Source organism: Panthera onca, chromosome D3 (assembly GCF_046562875.1).
Source record: "Panthera onca isolate mPanOnc1 chromosome D3, mPanOnc1 haplotype 2, whole genome shotgun sequence".
NCBI classification, from domain to species: domain Eukaryota; kingdom Metazoa; phylum Chordata; class Mammalia; order Carnivora; family Felidae; genus Panthera; species Panthera onca.
The window spans coordinates 6,704,738-6,720,861 of record NC_138350.1 but is presented as its reverse complement, the minus strand read 5'-3'; the positions used below and the strand labels follow the sequence as shown (position 1 = coordinate 6,720,861).

At 45.3% G+C, this 16,124-nt stretch overlaps 1 protein-coding gene across 13 annotated transcripts in view; it reads right to left on the bottom strand.

Annotated features, from left to right (window-relative positions):
* The window catches only part of KDM2B (lysine demethylase 2B), a 155,186-nt gene that overhangs the window by 40,271 nt on the left and 98,791 nt on the right, over window positions 1–16,124 (bottom strand). For all 13 annotated transcript variants that reach the window (XR_014135849.1, XM_081790656.1, XM_081790661.1 and 10 more), the window contains one exon: window positions 8,362–8,448. Coding sequence is in view for 12 of the 13 variants with exons in the window: in XM_081790656.1 (XP_081646782.1) it covers window positions 8,362–8,448 (87 nt within the window). In the remaining variant the exon portion in view is untranslated. The remainder of the gene's footprint in view (window positions 1–8,361; window positions 8,449–16,124) is intronic.

Here is a 16,124-nt window from a genome sequence, read left to right as displayed (position 1 = left end):
GAAAACCTGTGATCGAGTTCATTCACTCAACAGACATTTCCTGGGTCCTTGCTATCTGGGAGAAATCGTGCATGACAGGATAAAAATGGAGAAGGAAAAAATTAATAAGATGAGCTCCAGTCTCAGGAAGCTGGTGAAGGCCATAAAATGCAGAGTAGAATATAGACGTCCAGTGGAAAGAGAGACTGGGGAAGTACAGCCGTCAGGATCTTGGCAGGAAATGGATGGTACCCTGGCACCCTCATACCAGGTCATGTGGGAGAGTTTAACAGAGACTCGGTTTGCAGAGGGTAAGTGGGGTTAGGGAAATCTACAAGGCACAGTGTTGCACCTCAAGCCTAGCAACGGCCATGAGACATTTCCTCCCTTTGGCTGATGGGCTATGAGAGCGAACAGTTACTGGACTGGAAATGCAGAGAAAAAAGTTGGAGCAGGCCACAAAACAGGAATCGTGGCCTTCAAAAGAAGGAAACAGCCAACCTTCAATGATCCCATGGGGAGGAAGCTGGGGGAATAAATACCCCAGCCTCTTTCTCCTCCCACATTTCCATCTCATGCTGGTACTTCCCATTGGCTGAGCCCAACCAGAAGCCAGAGAAGGCAAGAAAGCCCTTTGATGGAGCCCACTTTTGGAGCAGGTGGGAGAAGGCTGGAGAGGGGCTCTGAAGGTACAAATAGAAAACATCCAGCCCAGGAAGCTTCCTGGTGAAGAAGTTTGGCTGGGCTTAGAGGTGGAAATTTTGTACATGGGGAAATAAGAAGGGCATTTCCAGAAGGGGAATAGTGTGAGCAAAGACCAAGGCAACTAAATGGAAAATATGGAGTAATTCAGTTCCCCTGCAATGTTGAGGAGATGAGAGAAAATCATGAGATTCCATGGCAGAAACACAAGTGAAGACTTGGGCACTTGGGACCGGGTCAAGGATTTGGGAGATGATTTAAAGATGGAAGGCTTGACAAGTTTATAGGCTGAATCTTTTTTTTTTTTTTTTTAAATGTTTATTTATTGTTGAGAGAGAGAGACAGCGTGTGAGCAGGGGAGGGGCAGAGAAAGAGAGGGAGACACAGAAACTGAAGCAGGCTCCAGGCTCTGAGTTGTCAGCACAAAGCCTGACCTGGGGCTTGAACCCACGAACTGTGAGATCATGACCTGAGCCAAAGTCTGGTGCTTAACCGACTGAGCCACCCAGGTGCCCCTATAGGCTGAATCTTACCTGCCCCAAAATTCATATAGTGAAGTCTTACCCACCCTAATGTGTCAGAATATGACATCGAGTCTTTACAGAGGTGATTTAGTTAAAATCAAGCTATTAGGGCCCTAATTCAGTATGACTGGTGTCCTTATAGAAGGAGGAAATTTGGACACAGACACGTACAGAGGGGGGACAATGTGAAGACACAGGGAGAAGACAGGACGCTTACCTACAAAAAGCCAGCAGGCAAAGCCACAGTTCTGTCCTGCCTAGGTCTCATGTGGTGTGCTCTAGAAGCTTCTACCCTCCGGCTTCGGTTCACTCCACCAAAAAGGGAGGGTTCTGATGAAATCCCTGTCATCCGGCTCGCAAAACCATGTGAGTTCAGCCACAAACCGATTTGGAATCGGAGCTCACAAAAACTGGTCCAGAGACCTGAGCCCCAGCTTCTCCGTTCACCACCGATGATTTTCTTCCAACTGGATTTTTCTACTTGTTGATGTTGTATGCAACACTCTCCAGAATAAGCAGGCTATTTTTGCGGGTACTCTTTCATCACAGGTTTCTGCTGCACTCCTGGGAACCTGCTGGACTTCACAGATGACTCAGCTGTCACTGAGGAAAACCCTGGGGATTCCAGACGAGGGGCCCCAGATTGTTTTCCATTTGCTTCCCCTCGCTGCAGCCTACCCACCATCCACTGGTTTCTCTTGCCTTTCTCTGCTCTCCTGGTGCCAGGGCTCGCTCACTGCCAGCTTCCTCCCTGCCCGTGAGCATTACACCCACCGGCTCTTGGAGTCTGCTCTCAGGAAGCTGAAAAGACTGGGCACCCTTGCCTCCTACCCTGACCCAGAAGCAAAGCCTGTGGCCTCAACAGCCTCAAACCCTCAGGGGCACTGTCTAAGGCAACAGTCACCCACAGCACCCGGGACTTCTCCTTTCGGGGGAGTGAGGAAGGGATAAAGGAGGAGAACCACTTTTTTAAACAAGCTCCCCCGTAAGGGTATGCCGGCCATTTCAGAAAAGCCATGACTACTTAGGGGAGAATGAAGTCACTAGGGTCTTTGCTTGAGATTAAGTGTTTGCACCAGCCAATAGTAACTGAAGGATGGGAAATGTCTCTAAACTCTTCACCCCCTTCCCCTGCTCCATGCCATTCCTTCCATATCTGCTATTTCCATAGAGACCATCACCAGCCTTCTGGAAGGCAAATTCAGGGTTGTCAATTACTTATAAGCCATAATTGCAAAAAATCACATTAACTATCACTGACTGATAGCCTACTGTCGAGGTATTTTACAGACGGCATCTCACAGCAACTCTACAGGAAAGGCACTATTAGCCCTTTTTACAGATGAGTAAACTGAGGCTCAGTCTTGCCTACAACCACACAGTTGGTGGCAAAGCCTGGGTTCAATTCCCAGATGCATCTGACCCCAGAGCCCACCCTAGTCACGCATGAGAATTGCCTGCAAAGTGTCAAGAAAGTGTAGACCTCTCAGGCCCCACCGCAAACCTACTAAATCTCAATGTCCCAGACCAGGCCCAGGAAGCTGTATTTTTTTTTTTTTTTTTTTTTTTTTTACAAGTTCCCCAGGTAAAGCTGATGCCAGCAGCCTGAAGACTGGCTCTCATTAGACCGCAATGCCTTTCTGGGAAACTACCTGGCCCTGAGTAGGCAACAATAAAAGGCAGGCATTATCGTCAACCTCCTTCTCCTCGTCATCAATTTAATTACTCCGGGGGTGACAGGAATCGACAGCAGGGCAGAAAAAGAACAGGAAGTACACGGGGCCTCTTTTTATTGAATTATGTGCCTTTCTTTCAGGTAAGGGCTATGTGTCACACCAGAGGGACCCCACACTTATCAAGCCTCCCAGATCTAAATGACCAACTGCAGAGGAAGGGGAAGAGAAACAAAGGGGAACCAAGAGTAACACAGACATCAGGTGTGTGTGTGTGTCACTTCCTGCCGTGGTTCCTGCGTGGCCCTGTAACCTCCCCATAAGGAAGCCAATCCAATAACTGAAAAGGGCTGTCCCACGTCCCCTGTCAGGGTACTTGTGCATACACACTCCAGCCTGTCTGCTCCTAACTCCAGAAAAACTGTCAATAATTGAAATTCACGTGGCAGCCCAGTTTGGCCACTCAAGTTGATGGGTTAAGACGCGGACAGCTGTGGCTCAGTCTTCCCTCCTTCCTCAGTTTCCCTCCGTGTGAAAGCACCGGCAAGCTAGCTGGGTAGAAGTGTCTGGCTGGTGAGCCGAAGGTCAACTTGCTAATAAGACTGAGGTCAGAGGTCAAGCCTCAAAGAAGCTCAGTTCTCCTGGCTCGGTTCCAAGGTCACAGACAGGCCCCCAAAATCCTGCCACCTGGTCATAAAAGAGAGCAGCCAGAGTGTAGACGGATCAAAACAAATCCATCACCACTGGTGGGAACAGCCAATCGGGGGAATGGTGACGGATGGTGATTCAGTAGCATCTTTGATTTGAAAGACACGACATCAGAAATGACCTCACAGCACCTAATCAGTTCCAGAAAAGGACTTTGTTCTCCAGGAGACAAGGTGGGAGATCAAAGCATTTCTTGCTAATCATCATTTAGCATTAATTACTTGTTAAGTAACCTGACCCAGACCCAATACCGCTCCCTACCTCGCATCCTGACAGCCTCAACGAACACCCTTGATCTTTCAACCCAACCTGCATCAAATTGGGAGCAAGCGGACTGCAAACCTGGGAACAGACAGACCCCGGGCGGCCCAGGCAGTCAGTCGTTCAGTTACTTCTCCTTTTCCTGTGAACTTTTTAACCCCACCAGCCAGGAAATGCATACACAGGGCAGCGGGCATCCCCACCCCCGCTTCTCCACCACACTGCATGAGTTCCTCAGATCTGGGCACTAACGCCTCTCCATTCACAAGCTGTGTGGCCCAAGGCATACCGGCATCCCTCTCTGAGACCCCGGTTTCAACTACACGCACAGAGATAACGCTATCCACACTTCCCAGCCTCGTTGTAAGGATTAAACAAGATGTAAAAAAGACCTCTAAAGATTGGTCCATACATTGTGTAGGAAACTACAGGGGGTTGGGGCTGTACTGGCAATAATTTATTTCTAGAGCTGAGTGGGGGCCATGGAGTTCATTATTATATTACTTACATCTTTTTTTGTGGCTCTGAAATAATGTATGATAAATGCTACAGGTTGAATTGTGTCCCCCCGGCCCCCCAAATTCTTATGTTGAAGCCCTAACCCCAGTGCCTCAGAATGTGACTACCTGGAGATAAAGTCTTTCAGGAAGTAACTAAGTTAAAATGGGGTCATTCGGGTGGGTCCCATTTCAGCAAGACTGACGTCCTTATAAGAAGAGATTAGGACACAGGCACACACAGAGGGCAGACCACGTGATAACACAGAGAGACAACAGCTATCGACAAGCCCAGGAGAGAGTCCCCAGAAGAAATGCGTCCTACCAACTGACTTCTGGCCTCCAGAACTGTGAGAAAATGAACGTCTGTCCTCTAAGCCACGCACACAGTTTCTGCAGCCCTTGCAAACTCACACAATAAACCTCAGATGAGTTGTAGAAACCATAAGCTAAATGAAAACGAAAGAGACAGTACTAATATGGCTCTAATCAAAAAGACGGATAAGGGCGCCTGGGTGGCTCAGTCTGTTGAGCATCCAACTTCCGCTCAGGTCATGATCTCGAGGTTCGTGGGTTTGAGTTCTGTGTCGGGCTCTGTGGAGACAGCTCGGAGCCTGGAGCCTGCTTGATTCTGTGTGTCTCTCTCTCTCTCTGCCCCTCCCCCCGCTCGCAGTCTGTCTCTCTCTCTCTCAAAAATAAACATTAAAAAAAATTTTTAAAAATATAAAAGACGGATCATAAGTGTTGGTGAAGATGTGGGTTAAATTGAAACTCTCATACATTGCCAGTGGGAGTGTAAAAGGGTGTAGCCACTCTGGAAAACAGTCTAGCCATTCTTCAAAAAGTTAAACACAGAGTTACCATGTGACCAGTCAACTTCACTCCTAGGCATCTACCCAAGAGATATGAAAACATGTATCCACACAAAAACTTGTGCACGAATGTTTAGGGCATCATTATTCACAACAGCGAAAAGATAGGGACAGCCCAAAGGTCCAGCAACTGGACAAGGGATGAACGAAGTATGGTCTACAAACACAATGGAATATTATTCAGCCATAAAAAGGAATGAAATACTGACAGACGCCACTATGTGGGTGAAGCTTAAAAATATTATACTAAGTGAAAAAGCTAGTCACAAAAGGTCAAGTATTGGATAATTCCATTTACATGTCCAGAACGGGCAAATGCATAGAGACAGAAAGCAGATTAGTGGTTGTCAGGGGCTGCGGGAGGGGAAGATTTAGGGGTTGGGGACTGGTTGCTGATGGACTTTCTTTCAGAGGGCATGAAAATGTTCTAAAATTAGACTGTGGAGATAGCTGTCCAACTCTCTGAATATCCCAATTATACTAAAAAGTGAGTTGTACACTTTTAGCGGGAGAACTGTACGGTAAGCAAGGTGTATCTGTTTCATTATAAGGTGTTTAAAAAAAAAAAGACTGGTACCCCCAAAGTATTGTTTGGTTTAGTATTGTTAAATCTCGAATGTTCTCTCTTCACTGTCTAACCAGCCGAAGGGCTTCAGTCTCTCCCCGACCCCCAGATTTGATATTAGCCACGTGACCTTGTGTATAGACCCGTGCTTATACACCAATCCTCCACAAAAATCTTAGATAAGGGCTACTCCCCCCAGAAGCCTGCTTCCTGTTTCAAGCCCTTTGGAGGAAAAGGGCAGAGGGTTGATTTTTTTTTTTTTTTTTTTTTTTTTTTAATGCCTATAAGCCTCTCAGGAGTAAACTGAGGGTCTGAGGCACAAAGGACAGGACACATCAGTAATCCTGAAGTGCTTTCCCCCAGAGAAGTTCCTTTGGACCCCTCCATTAATTCTGAGATTACAATGGGTCGTGGCAAGTTTGTTTCTTCAAAGCCCATGTTCTGTAAACCCTAATCCCTCCCCCAAAGCAATTCCTTAGCCGGGAGGGGAGCAGGCAGTGAGGCAAAGCCACCATTTCCTCTTCAAGTTCAGAGCAGCCGTGGGGCCCGGCGAGGTTGTTGCAAGGCGCTATGTTTGCAGGTACAGTTTGCGGTCTGAGCAATGGTGGTTGTGTTTCTTGCCCATGTAGGGGAAAGTGAACATTAAAACCCCACTCACTTCCATGGATCGGGAAACTAATGGCAGAAGCTATGAAAGTGAATCCTTTTTCATTTCTACTGCCACTTAAATTCCTACTAAGCTTCAAAGAGAATTAGAATTCAATACCCACAAGTAATAGGGGCCATCTTCCCCAGCAATTCTACATGTAGGAATATACCCTAAGGAGATAATCAAACAAAAGTGGAAAGAATGACCTAAGAACATCACTGTCCAATAGAAATGTAAAGTCAGCCACACATATACTTTTATATACTTTTCGTAACCACATTTAAAGAGGCAAAAAGAAAAAGGTGAAATTAACATTAATAATCCATATATTCAAAATATTATCATTTCAACTAGAGTTGCCAGATTGAACAAATAAAAATACAGTACACCCAGTTAAATTTCAGATGAACAACGAATAATCTTTTTTAGTGTAAGTATATGTGATATATGGGCTATATTTACACTTAAAGTTTGATTTGTTGTTTACCTGAAATTCAAATTTAAGTGGGGATCCTTTCTAAAATCTGGCAATCCTAATTTCAACATGCAATCAATATAAAAAACAAATTAATGAGTAATTTTACAGTGTTCTTTTTTTTTGCACTAAGTCTTTGAAATCTGTTGTGTATTTTATACTTCTGACGCATCTCAATTTGAGCTTGTCATATGTCAAGTGTTCAAAAGCCATACAGCTAGCAGCTACCATTTTGGACAACACAGATCTAGAATATTCCTCTAAATGTTTCTTATAAGAGCAAAAAAAAAAAAAAAAAAAAAAAACCCAGAAATTGGCAAAATACACATCAACAAAGAGGCTGCTGAAGTCACAACTAACATTTAAAGAGCCGTAACCACTGGTCACTCCTTGTCCTAAGAACTTTGCATACATCATTCCTTTTTTTTTTTTAATAGTTAACCAGAAACAAATTCAATAATGCATTATCTCATCTAGTCGTCACAACAACCATTTGAGTAGGTGCTGGTATAACCCTTTTTTACAGATGAGGAAAGTAAGGGCCCAGGGAGCATCTATAACCTGCTCAAGAAAGTGGTGAGCTGAGTATCGGCAGATGGGCTGATACATACGTGTCCTACCCCAGCACAGACTTTGGAACAAGACACACCAAAATGTTACTGGTTTTCTCTGGAGAATGGACTTTGAGGTAGACACTGGTTAACAGTCTAGTCTCTGCTGTCAGACCGATCACCTTGCCCTCGGCTCTGCCAGGTGCCCTCACAAGTGACCTTACCTTTCTAAACCTCAGTCTCCTCATCTGTAAAATGAGAGTCACAAGTGTCTGCCCCACAGGGCTGCTGGGAATCTAAAGAAGATAAGGGATGCAGGGGATGAGGCAAAGCAACCTGCTCCTGGTAAGCCCTCAGTGACATTACTGTCATACTCCCTAGGGTCTTGGTCCTTTCCTATTTGAATAGACTTTTTCATGGTGAGCATCAATCAGGTTTACAAAGAGAAAAAAAGTTACTTTCAAAAGAGAGGAAAGAGTCCTTGAAGCAACTGGAGGAAAAAAAGAAGGAAGGAAGGAAGGGAGGGAGGGAGGGAGGGAGGAAGGAAGGAAGGAAGGAAGGAAGGAAGGGAGGGAGGGAGAGAGGGAGGGAGGGAGGGAGGGAGGGAGGGAGGAAAGGAAAAAGGGAAAGAAGTCACCTAAAGAAGGGGATAAGTGAGCCATCATTTCCCCACGGTTTTCTGAGTGGCCACCAGGTGGCCACCATTGCCTGCAGTTTCCACAGCTAGGGAAAATGATTCCTTTCAAAAAACAAAAATTTGCAATAGACAAATCACCAAAAACATTCATCTTAACTGGGGTGCCCTAGGCCGGGAGTCCCCACTGAAAAGCTGCCCACACTCATCTTACAGGAGATGTGAAAGGCAGCGGAAATGGTCCCTCAGCTGCGGGCAATCTGCGTCTTACCTTTGGAGTCTTCTTTGGCCAAGTGACTACAGGGACCCCAGTGACGGCCAGACTGGGGTCGTCGTCTGCATGCTCCTTCAGGACATTCTGTGGCCAAACAAAGGAGCCATATTAGCCCAGAGTAGAGGGAAGGTCTCTGAAAGGGGCTAAGACTGGACCTAACCCAGTGAAAGACTGATAGGCCTCTGCAGTCACCCACCACCCACACACTCAGTAGAAACCAAGTCACCAGGGTCCGTCAGAGACCACAAGACACACAACATCCTCCTTTCCAAAAAATGTTTAAAGAGTAAATCACTCACCTCCCTATGACTTCTATGAAAGTATCACTCACTGATCGTATTTATAATGTGCCAAATATTTATCTCCAGCACCAGGGACTCACACACAACCTCATTCAATCCTTACCAAGTACCCCGGGAGTGGGCTGGGCAGTGCACTAAAATACTCCAATGTACAAAAACTCAACTATGGATGCAGAGAAACAAAAAAACAACACTAACCACGAGGTCTTGACACCTGTGAGACCTGACTCAGCCAGTAAGTCATGCGTATTCTATTCCCCGTGTGTAGAGACATGTCACTGTTCATTACAACATGGGCTTCATAAACACTGGTAGATACTTAATCTGGTTTGACCAAGGATGGAGTCATATGGCCGCAAATGCCAGCAGAAAAGTGGGCTGTGATAGACATACATCCAGGCTGGGCAAGGGTCTCCCACATGGCACACTGTGTTCACATCTTTGTATGTCATCTGAAGGCTTTTCAAAGGTAATTCTGACTCTACCAGATTTCGGCCTTAGGTGGTGACTGATTTGAGAACCTCATCCAGGTGCAAGATGCTACTCCACTGAATTATCCCTGACTTATAGGCACAGCAATCAAGGCTCAGAACGATTCAAAGGCCTCGGACGCTGCCCCAGACCAGGAGGGCAGAGCCCCTGAACTCACTTTCTGGCTCCAGACTTCCCGCCCCAAGACCACTCCACACATGGGTTTTTTAGTTGCATCCGCAATGCACCATTAGCCTTTAGGGACAGACACAGATCTGTCACTGGCCTCTTCCGACCTTGACCATTAATTTTTGTGCTGTACAAAAGCATTCCTGCAAGGACATTTAAAAGCAGAGAAAGTTGCACAGGAGAACTTAAGAAGAACAGAAGAGCTCAAAAGAGAAATGTAGGGAAAGAGTATTTTAACTCACTTTCCTCATCTATCCACTGGAAATGAATCCAACTCACTTGTAATTTATTCCATCTACTGTCTTAGTTTTCCTCGTGTTCCTTTGGTTGCCAGATTTTTCAAAACTTACCTAACATCCCAAATCCACCTCCTCTGTCCATGGGAGGTGGCAAACAGGACAGTGATCAAGGGTCAGACTCGGGGCTGCCTGGGTTCAATTCTCAGCCCCTGCAGCCTTCTCCAAGCCCAGAGTCAATGTCACTGATTTATAAATGCTGGGTTTTTTTTAATTTTTTAATGTTTATTCATTTTTTTGAGAGACAGAGACAGAGTGCGGGTGGGGGAGGGGCAGAGAGCAAGGGAGACACAGAATCCAAAGCAGGCTCCAGGCTCTGAGCTGTCAGCACAGAGCCTGATGCAGGGCTCAAACCCACGAACGGTGAGATCATGACCTGAGCCGAAGTCAAACACTTAACCAACTGAGCCACCCAGGCGTCCCTATAAATGCTGTTTATAAATGTTTTGTTTCACTGTTATATCCCTAGCCTTGCACAATGACTTACAGTAACCCTCCAGTAAATAACTTAAAAAATAAATAAATGAAGCTACAAATCCCCAAAGAGGGACTTTCTACTCAATCCCTGACCAGCACTCCTCACATCTGTCAAGGTCAACAAAAAAAAGCCCCCCAAAATCTGAGAAACCGTCACAGCTGAGAGGAGCCTGAGACATGACAGTTACAAAGATAGAGGTATCCTGGGTGGAATCCTGAAATAAAGGACATTTGGTAAAAATTGAGGAAATGTGAATAAACTATAGACTTTAGCTAGTAATAATGTACAGATACTGGTTTTAATTGTAACCAATGTACTCTGCAGACGTACCATGTTAATAACAGAGGAAACTGGATGGGATGGTGGGGGGGTGGTGTCTAGTAAACGGAAACTCTCTATACTACCTGCTGAGTTTTTCTGTCAATCTGACGCCATTCTGAAACATAAAGTCCTATCATAAAAAGCAATCTTTAAAATGCCAGACAGTAGTAACAGCTACCGTAAAGGAAAACAGGATAATTAGGCTGCCAAGCTTTCTAACATGTATGCAGAGTATTTAAAAAGAAATACAACAGGGACACCTGGCTGGCTGCCAGCAGAGCGTGAAACTCTTGATCTTGGGGTTGTAAGTTCGAGCACCATGCTGGGTGTAGGGATTACTTAAAAATAAAATCTTAAAAAAAAAAAAAAATACAGGGCGCCTGCATGGCTCAGTCAGTTAAGCATCTGACTTCGGCTCAGGTCATGATATCTTGGTCTGTGAGTTCAAGCCCCGCGTTGGACTCTGTGCTGACTCTTCAGAACCCGGAGCCTCCTTCAGGTTCTGTGTCTCCCTCTCCCTCTGCCCCTCCTGCACTCTGGCTCTGTCTCTCTTTCTCTCTCAAAAATAAATAAACATTAAAAAATTTTAAAAAAAGAAGAAGAAAGGGCGCCTGAGTGGCTCGGTCAGTTAAGCATCTGGCTTCGGCTTAGGTCATGATCTCGCAGTTTGTGGATTCAAGCTCCGCGTTGGGCTCTGTGCTGACAGCTCAAAGCCTGGAGCTTGCTTCGGATTCTGTGTGGGTGTCTCTCTGCCCCTCCCCGCTTGTGCTCCGTCTCTCTCTCCGTTTCAAAAATCAATAAACACTAAAAAGAAAAGAGAAATAGAACAGAAGGGAACCAAGAACACAGCATTATTCAACACACATGTGGACCTCACAAGGGGCATGAAAGAGGCTATGGAAGGTTGGGGGCAGTGGGAACGATCCGTGCCTGGGGGGAGGAGCATTTCATCAGTGACATTGTTTAGAATCGCCAGTTCCCAATGATGATAAAAAGCAGACCAATTTTTGATCAGTTTTGGTTTTTAATTAAATAGACTGCAGACACTGCGCCCTTTACTACATGGGCCCTAGTGGGTCATTCCGCTGCCCCTTCTCTGCCTTGACCCACTGCTCGGGGTAGGTGGGACTGGCTAGGTGAGGGGTAAAATGGAAACATCAGGAGGCAGGCACCACACGTTTTGCTGAATGGATGTAGGAGAATAAGATGTATTGAGTGTTTGCTCTGTGTTGGGCACTGTGATAAACATGCCGTATCCACTCGGTCATCCGACTGCTTGACCGCACTGGGAGAAGGACCACCATCATTTGCAGATGAGAATACCAGGGCGTAGGGGGTGAAGGAACGGTCCAAGACCACTCAACCAGTAAGAGGTGGAGACCCTCCACTCTACAACCTGTGCTCTAACCACGGTATTACTCAACCTATCCTTAAACAAAAGAGGGGGGCCACGATCCTAGCAGCATTACTCGTAACAGCCAAAGGACACTTGGAAACAACCCAAGTGCCCATCAAGGGATGGATGAATAAATGATATGTGGTCTATCCACGCCATGGAATATTATTCAGCCTGAAAAAAAGGAAGGAAATTGCGACACATGCCACAATATTCTGCTGAGTGAAATAAGCCGGACACAAAAAGCCAAATAGTGCATAATTCTACTTCCATGAGGTGCCTAAAGTAGTCAAATTCATACAAGCATAAAATAGAGCGGTGGTTGCCAGGGGCTGAGGGAGGGAGAAGCAGGGTGTTGCTTAATGCATAGTTGTGACGGCTCTACAGCAGTGCGAATGGACTTAATGCCACTGAACTGGACACTTTGAAAAATGATTAAAATGGTATATTTTATGTTATGTATAACTTACCACAATTTAAAACTTTTTGCAATGTCTTATTTTTATTTAACTAATCTCTACACCCAACATGGAGCTCGAACTCACAACCTTAAGATCAAGAGTTGCCCACTCTTCCAACTGAGCCAGCCAGGCGCCCCTACCAAAATTATTGATTTATTTCTAAAAATGTCTTAATTATTTTTTTCTAAGTGTCTATTCATTTTTTTTTTAATTTTTTTTTTTTAACATTTATTTATTTTTGAGACAGAGAGAGACAGAGCATGAACAGGGGAGGAGCAGAGAGAGAGGGAGACACAGAATCTGAAACAGGCTCCAGGCTCTGAGCTGTCAGCACAGAGCCCGACGCGGGGCTCGAACTCACGGACCGTGAGATCATGACCTGAGCCGAAGTCGGACGCTTAACCGACCAAGCCACCCAGGCGCCCAGTCTATTCATTTTTAAGAGAGAGAGAGAGCGGGTGATGGAGGATTCAAAGCAGGCTCCATGCTGTTGAATGTGGGGCTTGAACCCATAAAGCGTGAGACTATGACCTGAGCCGAAGTTGGGCACTTAACTGACTGAGCCACCCAGGTGCCCCACAATTTTTTTAAAAGGGGAAGAGAGAATGGGACAAAGCAGTCCCTCCCTAAGGAATGGATTCGGAGGTTCTAGAAAGTACACATAGGGGACCTAATATTTTGCTAGTTAAGCTGTTGCTATTATGCCTGCAACAACACTGGTTCTAGAGTCAGAAGATCTGCGTTCAAGTTCTACAACATCGGACTGGGTGACCTTGAGGAAGCCACAGCTTAGAACAGTGATATCTAATGTTGATTTTATGCCATGAAGCTAGATGTGATTTTGCTACCATTTCTAGGAGCATTTGTTAAGTGCTTGCTCCAGACTAATCTTCTCTGGGGGATAGGGCCGATCTTGCCCATTTCACAAAAGCAGAAACTTAAGTTCAGAGAAGTCAAGTGACTTGCCCAAGGTCACACAGTTGGGAGGTGATAGAACCTGACACTGACCAGGCCCATCTAACTACAAGCCCAGGCATTAATAGTGGTGATAAAGACTCCGGAGACCATTCCAGCAACCTCTACAGCTGACCTATACCTCATTATTGAAAAATGTGACGCCTAGGAGACAATCTGGGCTCATATTTACCATTCGATTAACAAATACAGAAGTGAGTTATCCTTGCCTATTCCTTACAAGTTAAGACCAAGAACTAATTCAGCCACTAACCCCTCTACAAAGCATTTTTCAAACTTTGCCCCAGTCACAGAAGAGGCACGAGGCCCAATATGGGTCCGCATAAGCACAAAGTTTCACTGACATTTCATGGTTCTTAATAATCCTATGAGGGGCTCCTGGGTGGCTGAGTCAGTTGAGCCTCTGACTCTTGATTTCGGCTCAGGTCATGATCTCATGGTTTGTGGGGTCAGGCTCCACACTGGGCTCCGCACTGACAACAAGTAAGCCTTCCTGGGATTCTCTCCCTCTGCCCCTCCCTCACACATGCATACTCTCTCCCTCAAAATAAAGAAATAAACTTAAAGAAAAATAATAATCCTAGGAATTTCACAACCTGCTACACCATACATCAGAGTTCTGTGGGGTTTTTTAAGAATATTTCCCTACCCCCCCCCCCCAAAAAAAAAAGTAAAAAAAAAAAAAAGATTGTCAAGTAAGATGCTCTGTGTTTAGGCAAAACCTTTCAATATATGTGTGGATATATATTATATATTCCAATATATATTGGAATCCTATATGTATGTGTGTGTGTGTGTGTGTGTGTGTGTGTGTGTATATATACTTATCTTACCATATGGTTGCAGTAGGGGGCCCATTACTTCCACAGGACTTCCTGCCCCCTTACCCTAATCGCAAACTCCAGGCTGGGATGACAAACTCAAATGCTTCCAGGAACCAAGCAGATAAAATGCAAGATATCAACAAATGAGAGCACTAGACAGTGGTGTGGTCTATGCAAACTAGAAGGCACAGGCCCAGTTTAAAGAGGGAAAATGCTACTCAGTTCCAACCTACTAACCTCTTGTGGACATGAAAGCCCCACCAGATCTTTGATTTTCCAGAAGAAATCAAAGATCTATAGTTTTATCTGAAATCACTTAAATGCTGACAACTGATTAAAAATTTAAAAATAATAATAATAAAACAAAAACAATTGTGAGCCCAACAAGATCTGTGGGCCAGTTTAGCCCCAGGGCCACCAGCATACAAATGCTACTCTGTGTCAGATTGAAAATAAAGTCCATTCACCTTGGTTTTCTTGGAGTTTCTTTCTGAACTGTCTCAAGATTTCCTATCATTTCAGTATCAAGCTGGAGTCCATCACTCACAAGCAAGGTGAGGCCGCTTTAGAGGACTGTCTGGTTACAAAAAGCTATTACTGGAGGTGTAAGTATTATTAATAACTAAAAATACGTTAGTAACAATAAATAATAATTAAAAATTAATAGAGACCTCCCCAAGTACCCTAGAGTGGGGCACCTCACACACACTCACTGTAGGAAGCAGTTCCTCCATGGACCTCACCGGCCACCAGGGGGAGCTTGGGGTCCTGTCCCTCAGAGAAGTATTTTCATTAGTATGTGACAGGCTACAGAAAAAGGAGATTATTCTAATTGGAGATTCTCTGAGAAATAAATTGTGCTGAAGAAACTCCTGTCACTGGCTTCCCTGGGCTCTGCAGAATTTATACACTCCTTGGGGCTCTAGGAAGCAGAGACTAGGTAATACCAGCCCAGGGGCCTTTGGGTTACATCCTATAAACATTCCCAATTAGAAAGCCTCGGGCAGACTTTCTAAAAGAGAAAGATTGGGGGTTGCCTGGGTGGCTCAGTCAGTTGAGCATCCAACTCTTGATTTTGGCTCAAGTCATGATCCCAGGGTTGTGAGATTGAGCCCTGCATCAGGCTCTGTGCTAAGCGTGGAGCCTGCTTGGGACACTCTCTCTCCCTCTCTCTCTCTCCCCTCACTTGTGCATCTGTGCATGTTATAAATAAGTAAGTAAGTAAGTAAATAAATAAATAAATAAGAGAAAGATTGAGGCTCCTGGGTGGCTCAGTCAGTTGAGCGTCCAACTTCAGCTCAGGTTATGATCTCCATGTCCATGGGTTCGAGCCCCGCATTGGGCTCTGTGCTGACAGCTCAGAGCCTGGAGCCTACTTTGGACTCTGTGTCTCTCTCTCTCTCTGCCCCTCTCCTGCTCATACTCTGTCTCTCTCTGTCTCTCAAAAATAAACATTTAAAAATTTGAGAAAAAAAGAGAGAGAGACAGAGAGGGATTCAGGACACTAGAGGCTGTTTCTGCTGGAAACTGCCCTGCTTTTGACCCAACAAGATGACCACAGACAACGGATGTGCTGGGCCTCTGTTCCCTGTTACTCTAACTCTCTCAGAGAGTTTAATTGGTTAACAATAGATTCAGGCCCCACCATTCCCTAGGGTGGGGTGTTAATAATAATGATAATAAAGCAGAGGCAGGCATCAGGAAAGAATCAATGGGTAAAAAGGAAGGTAACAAGGTCACAAGGCCTGGAGCAGCTCCGATGCTGCTCTGAGGAACCTACCAGAATAAGGGGTCCTCTGCTTGCCACAGGAACTGGGTTTCAATGCACCTTGGGCCTCTCAAGTTCTCTGCCTCTGCCCCAGCCCAACCACCATGTGCCCACCTGTAAAAACCCATCTGTACTGGGGTGCACCATATCTCCCAGATAGGTATGTTCAAATCCTAATCCCTGGTACCTGTGAATGTGACCTTACTTGGAAACAGGTTCTTTGCACATGTAATTGTTTAAGGCTATCCAGATGAAATAATCCTAGATTTAAGGTGCACC